The 12422-nt window shown below is 35.7% G+C and overlaps 1 protein-coding gene across 1 annotated transcript; it reads left to right on the top strand.

Moving 5' to 3' along the window:
- The first annotated feature begins 3157 nt into the window (after positions 1-3157).
- Positions 3158-10010, top strand: LOC132602012 (cold-responsive protein kinase 1-like). The gene is made up of 7 exons (XM_060315044.1): positions 3158-3316; positions 5054-5221; positions 5310-5440; positions 5855-6068; positions 6709-6940; positions 9014-9164; positions 9256-10010. Exons 1-7 carry the CDS (start codon positions 3256-3258, stop codon positions 9577-9579), a joined length of 1281 nt encoding a protein of 426 aa, XP_060171027.1. The 5' UTR covers positions 3158-3255; the 3' UTR covers positions 9580-10010.
- The last annotated feature ends 2412 nt before the right edge of the window (positions 10011-12422 follow it).

Below are 12422 nucleotides of genomic sequence, written 5' to 3'. Positions count from 1 at the left end.
AATGCCATGTTTGCATCGCACTACGTAATTGAGCATAGGATCTTCTTCATCCATACACAGCTTATTCAACAAGTTGTTCGCCATTCCTAACCCTAAAATTTCATACACAGAAATTGGGGAAGAAAATTAAAACCCTAAACTAGAAATTCGACATTAGATGGAGAAAGGATAACGAATTTAGACAGTAATTTACTTACCTCTTCGAAAAAGATGAGAATTTAAGACCGAAAAAATAATTTGAGTTCTTCTTAAATTAGGTGTATAATCAGTTGAGTATATGATGAAAAATGTAGTGTACTTTACACGATGGGTCTTCACATAAGCTTTGTGATGATACGTGGCAGTTTTCCATTCGTGAAAAATTATGTTTTTTTTTACCTCCTACGCGCTTCACATATTTGATCTCACGCACTAGTCCAGGTCAGCACAAAAGGTGCAAATAATTTCGAGAAAATATAGTTTAGGGGGGTAATAGGACCCCTTGAAAGGAAAGGTGTGTCCTACCAAATTTGGTACAAGTTGGGGGGGGGGGGGGGGGGGGGGGGGTAACAGTGCCTTATCCCATAGAAGAAAAAGAATTGAATGGTTATAAGAAGACTTTTGCAAAAGAATTAAAATTAATTATACGTTGAAATTAAAACTTGATAATATGGAAAGAATATTTAAAACTTGATAATATGGAAAGAATATTTAATGCATTATTATGTCACTATACAAAAACAATTCTAAATTTTTATATTAAAAAGGCTTGGAAATGGTATACATTTTATAAAATATATAATTTTTTCTAATTATTATTATAAAAGGCTTCATTTTTTAACATTTTAGTTTGAGTTGTTCAAATGAGTGAGCAAATTATGTTTTATCTCTCATTATTTAGTATATATACCTACTCTGTTGGTTAAGCTTTTTCCTTCATCCCGTACATTTGTTCTCATTTTTCCCTATTTATGACTGTTTTATATTCCGTTTTAAATTCAATGTTTTTAATCAATATTTTTATCTGTCCATTAAAATAAATATTTGAATGAATTTATAGCTTTGCATTTAAGAAAGTTAAAATAGTGAACTTCGAAAAAAACAATTCATGAATTTTCTTTAAAATATAGGGAAAATACATAAATACCCCCCACCCCAAACGTATACTCGGATTAATTATGACGCACCCAACCTTTGCGGGCGACCTATTACCCCCCTGACCTTATTTTTCCTGTATTTTTGTACCCTTTTTCGGCTGACGTGGCACAAAAAACATTTGATGCCCAGTTGCACAGTGGAGAGTGTTGCACATACTCCGCCACATTGGCGCCACGTCACTGCCACATCGTCGTCGTCTTCATCTTCTTCTTCTTCTTCATTTCAAGAAATCAACCAACCCATTTCCCTCCATTAACACACGGGCATTCAATTTCATCATCAATCATAAAAAGCTTATTTTCAAGAAATCAACCAACCCATATTCTTCCTCCATTAACACACACATTTAACCCATTTTCTTCCTCCATTAACACACAAACATTCAACCCATTTTCTTCCTCCATTAACACACACACATTCAATTTCATCATCAATCATAAATATCTTTTCAAGAAATCAACCCATTTTCTTCCTCCATTAAGTTGAGGGGGAATTTGACTATTTTCTCAAATAAACAATGAAGAAATTGCACGAACTGCCAGAAATATGGCTTTGCTTTATTTCTTCAAAATAAGCAATGAAGAAATTGCAAGAACTGCCCTTCAAATGGACATTTAACATGTATGAAGAAATTGCATGAACTGCCCTTCAAATGGACTGGTTGCTTTAAAATGTTTATTGCACGAACTGCCTTGCATTGTTTATTTCTTCAAAATAAACAATGAAGAAATTGCACGAACTGCCCTTCAAATGGATTGGTTGCCCTTCAATGTGTGTGTATTAATAGAGGAAAAAAATGGGTTGAATGTGTGTGTTAATGGAGGAAGAAAATGAGTTGGTTGATTTCTTGAAAAGATATATATGATTGATGATGAAATTGAATGTGTGTGTGTTAATGGAGGAAGAAAATGAGTTGAATGTGCGTGTGTTAATGGAGGAAGAAAATGGGTTGAATGTGTATGTTAATGAAGGAAGAAAATGGGTTGATTGATTTCTTGAAAATAAGTTTTTTATGATTGATGATGAAATTGAATGTGTGTGTGTTAATGGAGGAAAATGGGTTGATTGATTTCTTGAAAAGAAGAAGAAGAAGAAGAAGAAGAAGAAGAAGAAGACGACGTGGTAGTGACGTGGCACTGACGTGGCGCCAATGTGGCGGAGAGTGTGCAACACTTTCCACTGTTCAACTGGGCATCAAATTTTTTTGTGCCACGTCAGCCGAAAAAGGGTACAAAAATATAGAAAAAATAAGGCTAGGGGGTAATAGGTCGCCCGCAAAGGTTGGATGCGTCATAATTAATCTGAGTATACGTCGGGGGTAATTATGTATTTTATGATATCTTATTTTCGTTTTTTCAATATCTCTCATCTTGTTTCAACTCTACGTGATTAATATAGCCCATCAAAGGAAAAATTATGTCATACTTAACACCTCATATTTAACGGTAACATTTTAGCATACCCTATTGCACATTCCAATTTTATTAGGAGCTCGTAGTCCTCCAACTCATATGAGACAAAAAGATAACTTTTCAAAATTGAGTTTAAGTTATACTAGTATACTAAGATCACTTAAAAGCCTTTTCAAAATGTGAAATTTGTAAAAATTTCTATTAGTGTATTTAGTAACTATGATTTAAATATTACTTCAAGTTACTCCCTCCGTCCCATATTACTTGTAGTTTGGGATAAATATTTTTAGTAATGCAAACAAGTAATATGGGACAGAGGGAGATATTACAGGTATTGTCTATAGAATGAAGTAGGTGTTTGGCCATGAAAACTAAATATTTTTTCCTTTATTTGGTATTTTAGAGCTGGAGTTGAAGATGAAGTTATATTGGGTTAGAGTTTTTGTAAAGAATATTTGGTTATTTGCTTGTATTGAAAATGAAAAAGTGGGGAAAAAAGTGAAAAATAAGTTTCGGTTGTTTTTTTAAATTTCAAATTCAACTTTAAATAATATTTGAAATTTTTATGGCTAAATATCATAAAGTGAAAAATATTTCGGAAAAAAATGAATAATTGTAGTGAACAAAATCTTTTTTCAAATTCTGCCGGCCTCCACTATTTTGTCTTTAGTGCAACTCTGGATTTTCCGACACTTCGATTCTCCCTATGTCTCTCACAATATCTGCAGCCACGCACGCACTTGTTAATCCTCCAACATCATTTCAAGGTTTCCTTTCTATCTTCTCTTTATTCAATCAACAAAAGTTATTTTTCTGTATTTGGTTAGTAATATCTCATGCACTATTTTGTACTAGTATGTGTTTATATTGTAACTTCTGTATTAGCCTTTTCTACTGGAAAGTTGGTGCTATATTGTAACCATAATCTTCCCATTTGACCACAAAAAGAGACAAAAGAAAGTAGTTAATGTTTGTCAAGTTCCTTGATCAATAGTGATGAATGAAATGGCAATGTTCAAGTGTTACTGGATATCCGCATATTCATTCTTTATAAAAAAAAAAAAAAACTTTTATTTCTAAACTCTGAATTACTTGTCTTGTGAAAGATTCTTCTTTTTTTTTTGTGGTAAGGAACTTGTCTTGCGAAAGATGATGTTAGGTATAAGCTTTTCATAAGAGCTAAGGTCAAATTGAATAGACCCTTCTGGTGCAGCCCTTCCCCGGACCAACGCATAGCAGGAGCTTAGTGCACCGGGCTGTCCTTTCTAAGGTCAAGTTGTCATTTACTCTGTATAGTCCATAAGCTTTTATAGGAGCTTTGGTCAAAATTTCCATACATCTAATCCACCTGGATCTTTTATGCATCCCCCTCTTTTCTTTTTTTCTAATATAAGATGGAGCTAATTGGGAATTTTGAAAAGAAATAGCAATAGGGAAAGCTGATTACTATACAGTTTTCTGGCTTTAGCTAATAGAATGTTAGCTTGAACGACGTTATTAGGACTCATTCCGTAGTTACATTGATAACAACAAGATGGGCAGAAAAATTAAGCTGAATTTGGGCTTTGAGGATAGTATTTTGGCTTTAACATGTTAAATAAGGCACTTTAGAAGATTTTTGTCAGGTATTCTACTAAAAAGCCTGAGTGGAGTTTTTTCCATTTATAGAATGGTGATGTCGGAGGAATCCATCCGGAGGGTAATGTAGAAGCTCTTAGCTGTATGATATTTTTTTTTAATCATTTAGTCAATCAGCAAAATTTCCTTGAAGGATTTTAAGTTAGTTGTACGTCCAGTTCTAATAAAGAGTGCTGTTAATGCTTTCTAGTACTGTCTTTCCAAATATTTTGTCTTCAATGTTGTGTCCGGTTCACATTTTTTGGCAGTCAACTATGGCTTAAGTATGATTTTGGAAGTTTTATATTCATTGATCCTTTTGTAACAATTCCTACTACTATTGCTACTGCTGCTTCTGCTCTTTTTCAGTTTTTCTCGTATCGCTATCTTTTCCAAGTGCTATTGCATCTTTATCACAGTCCACGGTGAAAATAACAGCTGTCTTGCCTGTCACTGGAATCAAAACCTTACTTCTTTAAATCAGCTTATGAAAAGGGATTTAAAGCCTTCTACTGCATCCTGAATCTCTTTCTGGGTTGGAAGCAGTATTGCATCTTAATATTTCCCTTTATTATGGAGGAACAAGTTAGCTAAAAATCCTATTTTGTTCATAAAAATAGAATGCTTATACTTTTAAACTTAAGTACCCAACAATTATAGTGTCAGGTGCTATAACGAATTGTATATTTTCCAAAATTATCCATCACGCATAAAAGGATTTTATGACTGTAGTTTCATCTGACAGACAGCTTTCTTACTTGAAGTAAAAATTGTGAAGTGTTTGCTTATATTTGGCATGGCATGATATTGCACTTGCATAATCTATCTGTCTTCAGCTTTGATATATTAGCTTGATTAACTTATTAAATTGTCCTTTGTGGATACAGTAATATCTCCATCACCATCGAAACGTGAGATGCAGAACTCTGGCTTGTTCTTTTTTCTTGGAAGCCTAGTTATTCTTATTATCCTGGTAGTTCTCATGCTCATCCTATGGAAGTTTTTCAAACCAGGAAAACTGAGAGCTTTGATTAGTCGCACAGCTAAGCCTCCAGGTTTCACTTGATGCCCTCTAGAATATCTTAATTTTATTATAGTTGTTCGCGATGAAGTCATATTAAAGCTTTTTTTCAAATGATACAGGGACTAGTGATGCCCTTAGTGTACATCTTCGTACAATAAGCTACTTTAACTTCCATACATTGGAGAAGGCTACGAAGAATTTTCACTCAAATAACCTGCTTGGAAGTGGTGGATTTGGTCCAGTTTTCCTGGTAAGTAGCATGCTGGGTGTTCAATACTATACCTATATACATTATGTGTTCAGTAGAAAATGTTTTCCAATTTTCCCATGTTCGGTTGGTCAAAAATTTTGAAAAACATTTTCTCTAGGAAAACAAGTTCCTTAAAAATGACTTCCCTAGTGGAAGTAGGGAAAACAAGTTCCACAAGTGGCATTCCACATTGATTATGTCCTCCCCACCCTCCAACACACCTCATTTTCACCGCTATAGCCCCTATCCCCACCACCCCTATAATATTTGTCTAGAATATATACAAATACTTTAAGGATAATATTTTTTGCTTACATACCGAACACAAGAAAATAAGTAAGAGACTCACTTATTTTCCATGGAAAATATTTCTTTCATACCGAACACACCCTAAATAAGGAACTGTTTCCTTAGGGGAAGCTAGGAGATGGACAATTGATTGCTGTCAAGAAGCTGTCTCTTGGCAACTCGCAGCAAGGGGACCGGGAGTTTCTTGCGGAGGTGCGGCTGATAACAAGCATACAGCATAAGAACCTGGTCCGCCTTCTAGGCTGTTGCTCAGATGGGGCTCAGAGGCTTCTCGTGTACGAATACATGAAGAATAGAAGCTTGGACCAAATAATATATGGTATTTATATTTCGTTTTCCTTTCAAACTTGTTATAACTTCTTGGTTTCTGAGTTCTGAACTCGGATAGCAAAGGAACCAAACGGCTGAATATAAGAAATCCGAATGTCATTGTTTTTGCACCTTTGGGTGTCTTTGAAGCCCATATGTTTGTATCCGGCATATTAAATATTTAAATTCATTGTCTTGTTGCTTCTCATGAAGTATTATTATCTTATTTGGCTTCAAGACTGAGTGATAACCTTGCTTTCATTTCTGAAAATGTGAGTTCTGTTTATTTTGACCTGAAAGTTTTTGGAACCAAACTGTTTTTGCTAGTTATCTCTTACACTTTTGAGGATAACAGTAGCAATGCAATTGCTATATCTTTTTTCCGTGATTTGTAGTGCTTCAACTCAAATTGTATATCTCTCCATAACTTTTAGTTTTATCTCTCTCCCCCCAAGAGAGAGTAAATAGCACAAAGGGAAAAATAAGAATAGAAATAGGGATTCAACATTTCCTTCTGAAATATATAATAGCCATCAGTCAAAAGCTACTAGTATAACATCTCCAGGGTAATGAGTATTCCATTTACTTTCAAGAATGTTCTGAGTCTCTGGGCTAACCTGGATTTCGGTTGTAATGTTTGCTTTTCACAGGAAAGATTAATATATTCCTTAATTGGAAAACTCGGTACCAGATAATTTTAGGGATCGCACGGGGATTACAATATCTTCATGAGGATTCACACATTAGAATTGTCCACAGGGACATCAAAGCCAGCAATATTCTGCTGGATGACAAATTCCAACCAAGAATTGGTGATTTTGGCCTAGCCAGGTTTTTCCCTGAAGATCAAGCATATCTCAGCACTGCATTTGCTGGAACCTTGTAAGTACTGTTTTCTCACTTTAGTTTATTATGCTGTCTCAAGATTACACCGTTAACTACGAAGCTGTTTGGAGAGAAGTATCCCGAGGGCGTGTTTGGTATGAGTAAGGTATTTCATGATTCATCGTTTCCCACTGCTTGGTTTTAAATTGATGCAGATGTTATCTGGCCTAGGACAGTATATAGGGAAACAAATTATCATCTATAATTATCTCAACCTTACAACTTTTGTAGACCTGGAAGTGATGGATCTCAACTCTTACACTATACCACTTATTCCAACGCAACACATAAGCAATATTATCAGTCTTTGTTACTCACAACTATTAACAAAACTCCGCTACAATCACCCCCTTATTTTCTTCTCTGCTACCATATGCTTACCTACAATTCCCAACCGAATTCTTAAAAAGTAATTTAAGGAATAGTTTACCTATGTAAAACATCTTATTTCTGGTGGAATTTGTCAACCGAAGTATCTCTAAGAAGGAAAACAGGTTGTGCTTTGCAATAGTATCAGTCAGGTGTTTCAGTGACAACGGGTTGATGGATTTACAGTTTTCTTACTAACTGCAATTTACAGCGCTTGTCTCTCTTTCCCTCTCCCAAAATAGGGGTGGAGATGGTTTAATATACCATAATTTCTATGAGAGTTACTTGTATTGGCAAACTTACACTTGGAATGCGTTGAAGTTTAATGAGGACATTATTGATATTCCCTCCATTTCAATTTATGTGAACCTACTTGACTGGACACGAACTTTTAAGAAAGAAAGAATTTTTTTCGAAATTTGTGCTCTTAAACATGCCATAAGATTTGTATGACTATAAAGCTTTTGAAACTTGTAGTCTTATACATATCATAACATTTGTGTGGCAATAAAAACTTGTCATTAAGGATAAAATGGAAAGTTTAAGTTAAATTGTGTCAAAATTTGAAAAGGGGTGATTCTTTTTGGAAAATAAACTAAAAAGAAAATAGGGTCACATAAACTGGAATAGGGAGAGTATGTATTAATATATAGTTGCTGGAATCTTTTAGAATTGATGGCAACTTGCAATGAAATGAGATATTTGGAAACAAGGCATCATTCTGATAACATGCCTTCCACAGACACTGCTATACTACTTCTGAGAACAGGGAGAGGGAATAATGCAACTGCAGTATATCAATATAGTGAGCGAATGGAGGGGGGAGGGTGCAGCAAATGGAGTTAGACCGATGACTTATGAGTTTTAATTCAGAGATACCTATATCGTTTGCTGAATTTCCACATCATCTATTTAGGGATGGGAAGATCTTTTTGTATGATCTTGGGCAATTTTACCTCATGAGCTATGTTTTGGGGTTGAGTCACTATAACAACAACAACCAAAAAAAAAAAAAAAAAAAGAAGCTACAAAATTCATCGTTAATATATCACTAAATAGCCCATCGCTTAAAAGCTATAGACGTGAATAATGGAGAATTTATTTTAAGAGATCTTTGGTAATCAAAAGCATATGAAGGAGGGATGAGATGTGCCAGTTGGTAAAGGGCCTGAAAAATCAAGGGGAAGAATCAGATTAGGCGAGTTATACTGGGCGATTGATTCCATGGTAAATTGTGCAAAGGGAATTTTTTCTGTTCTTGAGATAGATTTTCATGTGTACTTGACAAAATCTCGTATATCTGCATGAAGTCAATCGGCACTGCACCAAGTACCTACTTGCTATATGTGCAGCGAAAGCACCAGCACAAAGAAATCATTGCCAATAATTGTTGAGTTAGTTAGAACATACTCGACAAAGAAAGAAAATTAGTTAGAGTGATTTTACGAATGTTCTCCGCATTGAAGATACGCAAAGACAGTATTTTAGTGTCGTTTGACAAGATTAAAGCAGAAAGTTGGTTTTCCTTCTCGACTTGACTGTCTGCTATCTATAAATGACATCTCAGTGTTTCTGATGCTTACATGAACAGAATTATTTCATTACATGAACTACTTAAGCATTAAGTTATAAGGATCAACTTCTTCTTTTGATTTTCTGGATTGACTGATTTTAAGCGATTTTGGTATTTTCTCTGTGCAGAGGTTACACAGCTCCTGAATATGCCATTAGAGGAGAATTGTCTGAAAAGGCTGATATATACAGTTTTGGTGTTCTTGTGCTAGAAATTATCAATTGCCGGAAGAATACAGATCTTTCTTTGCCTTCAGAAATGCAATATCTCCCCGAATATGTAGGCTGCCTACCTTTTATTTTTCGTTATGTTATGATGAAACAGAAAAAAAGTTGTCTACCATTTATTGACATTGATTGTTCAAGTACAGGCATGGAAGCTATATGAAAGGTCAAGATTAATTGATCTAGTTGATCCCAAGATGCGGGAAGATGGGATCGTGGAAAAGGATGTCATGCAAACAATATATGTGGCTTTCTTATGCCTTCAGCCTCATGCAAATTTAAGACCACCAATGTCTGAGATTGTTGCAATGTTGGTACCTAAGGTTACACTAGTTGAAACACCAACTAGACCAGCTTTCTTAGATCGAAAGCGAAGGAAGGACGAGAAGATTTCTTGGGATACTACAACAGATGGTTTCCCTTCTCCTCTGCAGAGTGATTCACCTTCCCTCTCCCGACCACAAAAGTAGGGCGCTACATTTCAGAGTTGATTTCTCAGATGGTCACTTAACTAATAGTTATTGTCTCATAAAGTCACATTTCTTCTTGTTTTCAATTTCCTTCAATAAAGAAAGTAACTTTTTGAGATCATAGTAATTAGTTGATTGACCATCTGAGAAATCAACCCCTGATATCTCATTGCACGTCGTGTTCCACAGGAAGCTAAAATTTTGATATAAGAGGTTGATCTCAAATTTTTAGTTTATTTTTCATGTGTTGTCAATAGCATCTGTGCATATGTAGAAACGAAATTAGCCAAGGTTCCTTTTTCTTTCTGCAGGGATGGGGAATTCTACTTTCCAGTGTATTAGTACGGGAAATAAGTTAACATGAGTGGAAAGTGTTTTTGGTGATTGAAATTACAATGTGAGTGTTATTTGTTGATGAATAAGTATCACTTTGTCAGTTGTTTTTTTGGTTTTTTGTGTGTGTGTGTGTGTGGGGGGGGGGGGGGGGGGGGGGTTATGGGGCTTTATCCTTATCTTGTTGAGAAATGGTCTATGGATGTTTTCTAATTCACAACTGCGAATGTCATATATTGAATAATTTTTTCTAGGCAGACTTATAAGCACTTTCTCAACAACCCTTTCTTCTGAAGATCTCCTATGATTTTGATTCCATTCGGCATGTGTGTTACACATGCGTGTATGTTACAACAACAACAACAAGCCCAGTATAATCCCACCATGTGGGGTCTGGGGAGGGTAGAGTGTACGCAGACCTAACCTCCACCTTGAAAGGTACGGCGGCTGTTTCCGAAAGACTCTCGGCTCAACACATGCGTGTATGTTAGCGGTGGAAAATTCAGCATACATGCATTCCTATTCAACTAAGCCAGGTGCTTGGCACATAGAGTGACGCCATTTTTTTTACTCAAATTTGATTCATTTGACCTTGCCACGGCTCACTTTTGTCCATGAAAATACTTAAATCGGTACAACATAATTTAGTGCAATAACGTAACTATCCAAAATAAATATAAACCATTCCACACAATCATAGGGACAAATGTGCTCACTATACTGTCAAACCATCTTATCTTGGAAAAAATGCACCAATATGCATTATGAGGAGAAACAGATGACATCTAAGATGGTAATGTGGTTATTCAAAAAGTAACAACCAATTGAATCCCAGACCAAAAATATTATACCCCAGATGATTTATTCGAAGTCCATGTGAAAAAGAATACACGGTATATGGCGCAAAAATTTCAGTAGCAGAAGTCAGAAATATTTTATTTAAAAAAAAAAAAAATCATAAGCCATCGAAGTTTGTTTGAAACTAAAGTTCGCCGGAAAAAAGCAAAATGCTAGCAGTGATGACTTAGATCTTTAGTTAAGATTGGTTATTAGTATAATTAATACTAATTAGTAATTAGTTCGTCCTATGTGATTGTGTTCGGATTTCGAGAGCCAAACAGATTATTCGATAATTGAATTTTTCATTTTCCTTTTAAATAATTTGAATTATTAATTATTGTAATGTTTTTTACGTAATGTTTAGGTGGAGCAGACCTTCACAGGGTAGAGGTGAGGTCTGTGTACACACCACCCTCTTCAGACCTCACTAGTAGAATTACATTGAGTGTGTTGTTATTGTTGTATTATGTAATTTTTAAATTTGTAAATTTTATTTCAAAAAGCTAAATTCTATGTCCAAATACAGTCAAAATTAAGAAGTTTGAATCTCGAAAAAATGTCATAAAATTAGGACAGAGGGAGAAGTAAATTTTCCATCTTGAGGATATAGAAATGGTTTTTCTCCAGAAAGCCCCCATACTATTAAGAGATCATGCACCTTATACGTAGCTTCCCAATTTTTTCAGCTACCAATGCAGGACTTTGTCGCACATCCAACAATCTCCCCCTCCAAACTAAGTTACACGTGGCCCATCACCACAATTGACGGGTCTTCCCCATTTTCTATGGGATCCCGAAACCACCGGCCACTTCGAACTAAGTTCTATGTGGCTCATTATCACAATCCATGGGCCAATTTCCAAAATTCACTGTGCGCCACCACATCGTTTGTGTATTTAATGCAATTGAAGTCAACAACTAGCTTTTTTTGTATGTGTACGCCTCTAAGCTGGTAAGGGGAAGTATACCGAGCCCCACACCATGATTTGCTTTAGTCATGATCGTCCAGCTGAATCTGGGCTCTGATATCAGTTGTTGGGTCAAATCAACCCAAAGATACTCTTAATACGGTGTGATATTGTCTCGAGTAGAGCCCGTCACGGTTTCCTCCAAAAGGCCTCACACCATTAAGAGGTTCCACACCTTATATGTAGCTTCCCAATCTTTTTTATTTTTTTTGCTACCAATGTGAAACTTTGTTCGCACACCCAATTATAAAGAGGAAAGGGAAACTGAAAAGGAAAGAATCTTTTATCTTCTTTAATTTTCCAAATGATTATAAACTGCGGGCAGCTGCTTCAAATGCTTTCTCCCATCTAATTTAATTACTGTCTTTTTTTTTTTTTTGGATTTCCCATCCGGTGTCCCGTACCCGCATTGGGGCCGACTAATCCGAATTCGTGTGGGGTAGTCCCACAATGGGGGCAAAGCACTCCCTAATAAGGGCGACTCCGTACCCAAGGAGGCTCGAACTCGAGACTTCTTGGTTAAGAATGAAGTAGTATCAGCCACTACATCACAACCCTTGTTGGTTATTTAATTAGTGTTTCTTCTTTTCCCCGTTCCTTTTGCGCTCCCAAAAAAAAAAAAAAATCATATGCAAAGTCACTTTCTCTGTATTTCATGAAACCTCATCATGTGTTTTTCTTGGTGGTCCTTCTTCATCAAGC

This window comes from Lycium barbarum, chromosome 7 (genome assembly GCF_019175385.1).
Source record: "Lycium barbarum isolate Lr01 chromosome 7, ASM1917538v2, whole genome shotgun sequence".
Lineage (NCBI taxonomy): Eukaryota > Viridiplantae > Streptophyta > Magnoliopsida > Solanales > Solanaceae > Lycium > Lycium barbarum.
Note: the sequence above shows the minus strand (reverse complement) of the source record. Positions and strands in the feature narration are given on the sequence as shown.

What these genes read in the sequence shown, in the direction of transcription:
- LOC132602012 (XM_060315044.1), top strand. Translation starts at nt 3,256, where the DNA reads ATGTCTCTCACAATATCTGCAGCCACGCACGCACTTGTTAATCCTCCA. An exon ending in TCCTCCAACATCATTTCAAG is followed by an intron (nt 3,317 to 5,053) that starts GTTTCCTTTCTA and finishes TTGTGGATACAG; the next exon opens with TAATATCTCCATCACCATCG. An exon ending in GATTTGGTCCAGTTTTCCTG is followed by an intron (nt 5,441 to 5,854) that starts GTAAGTAGCATG and finishes CTGTTTCCTTAG; the next exon opens with GGGAAGCTAGGAGATGGACA.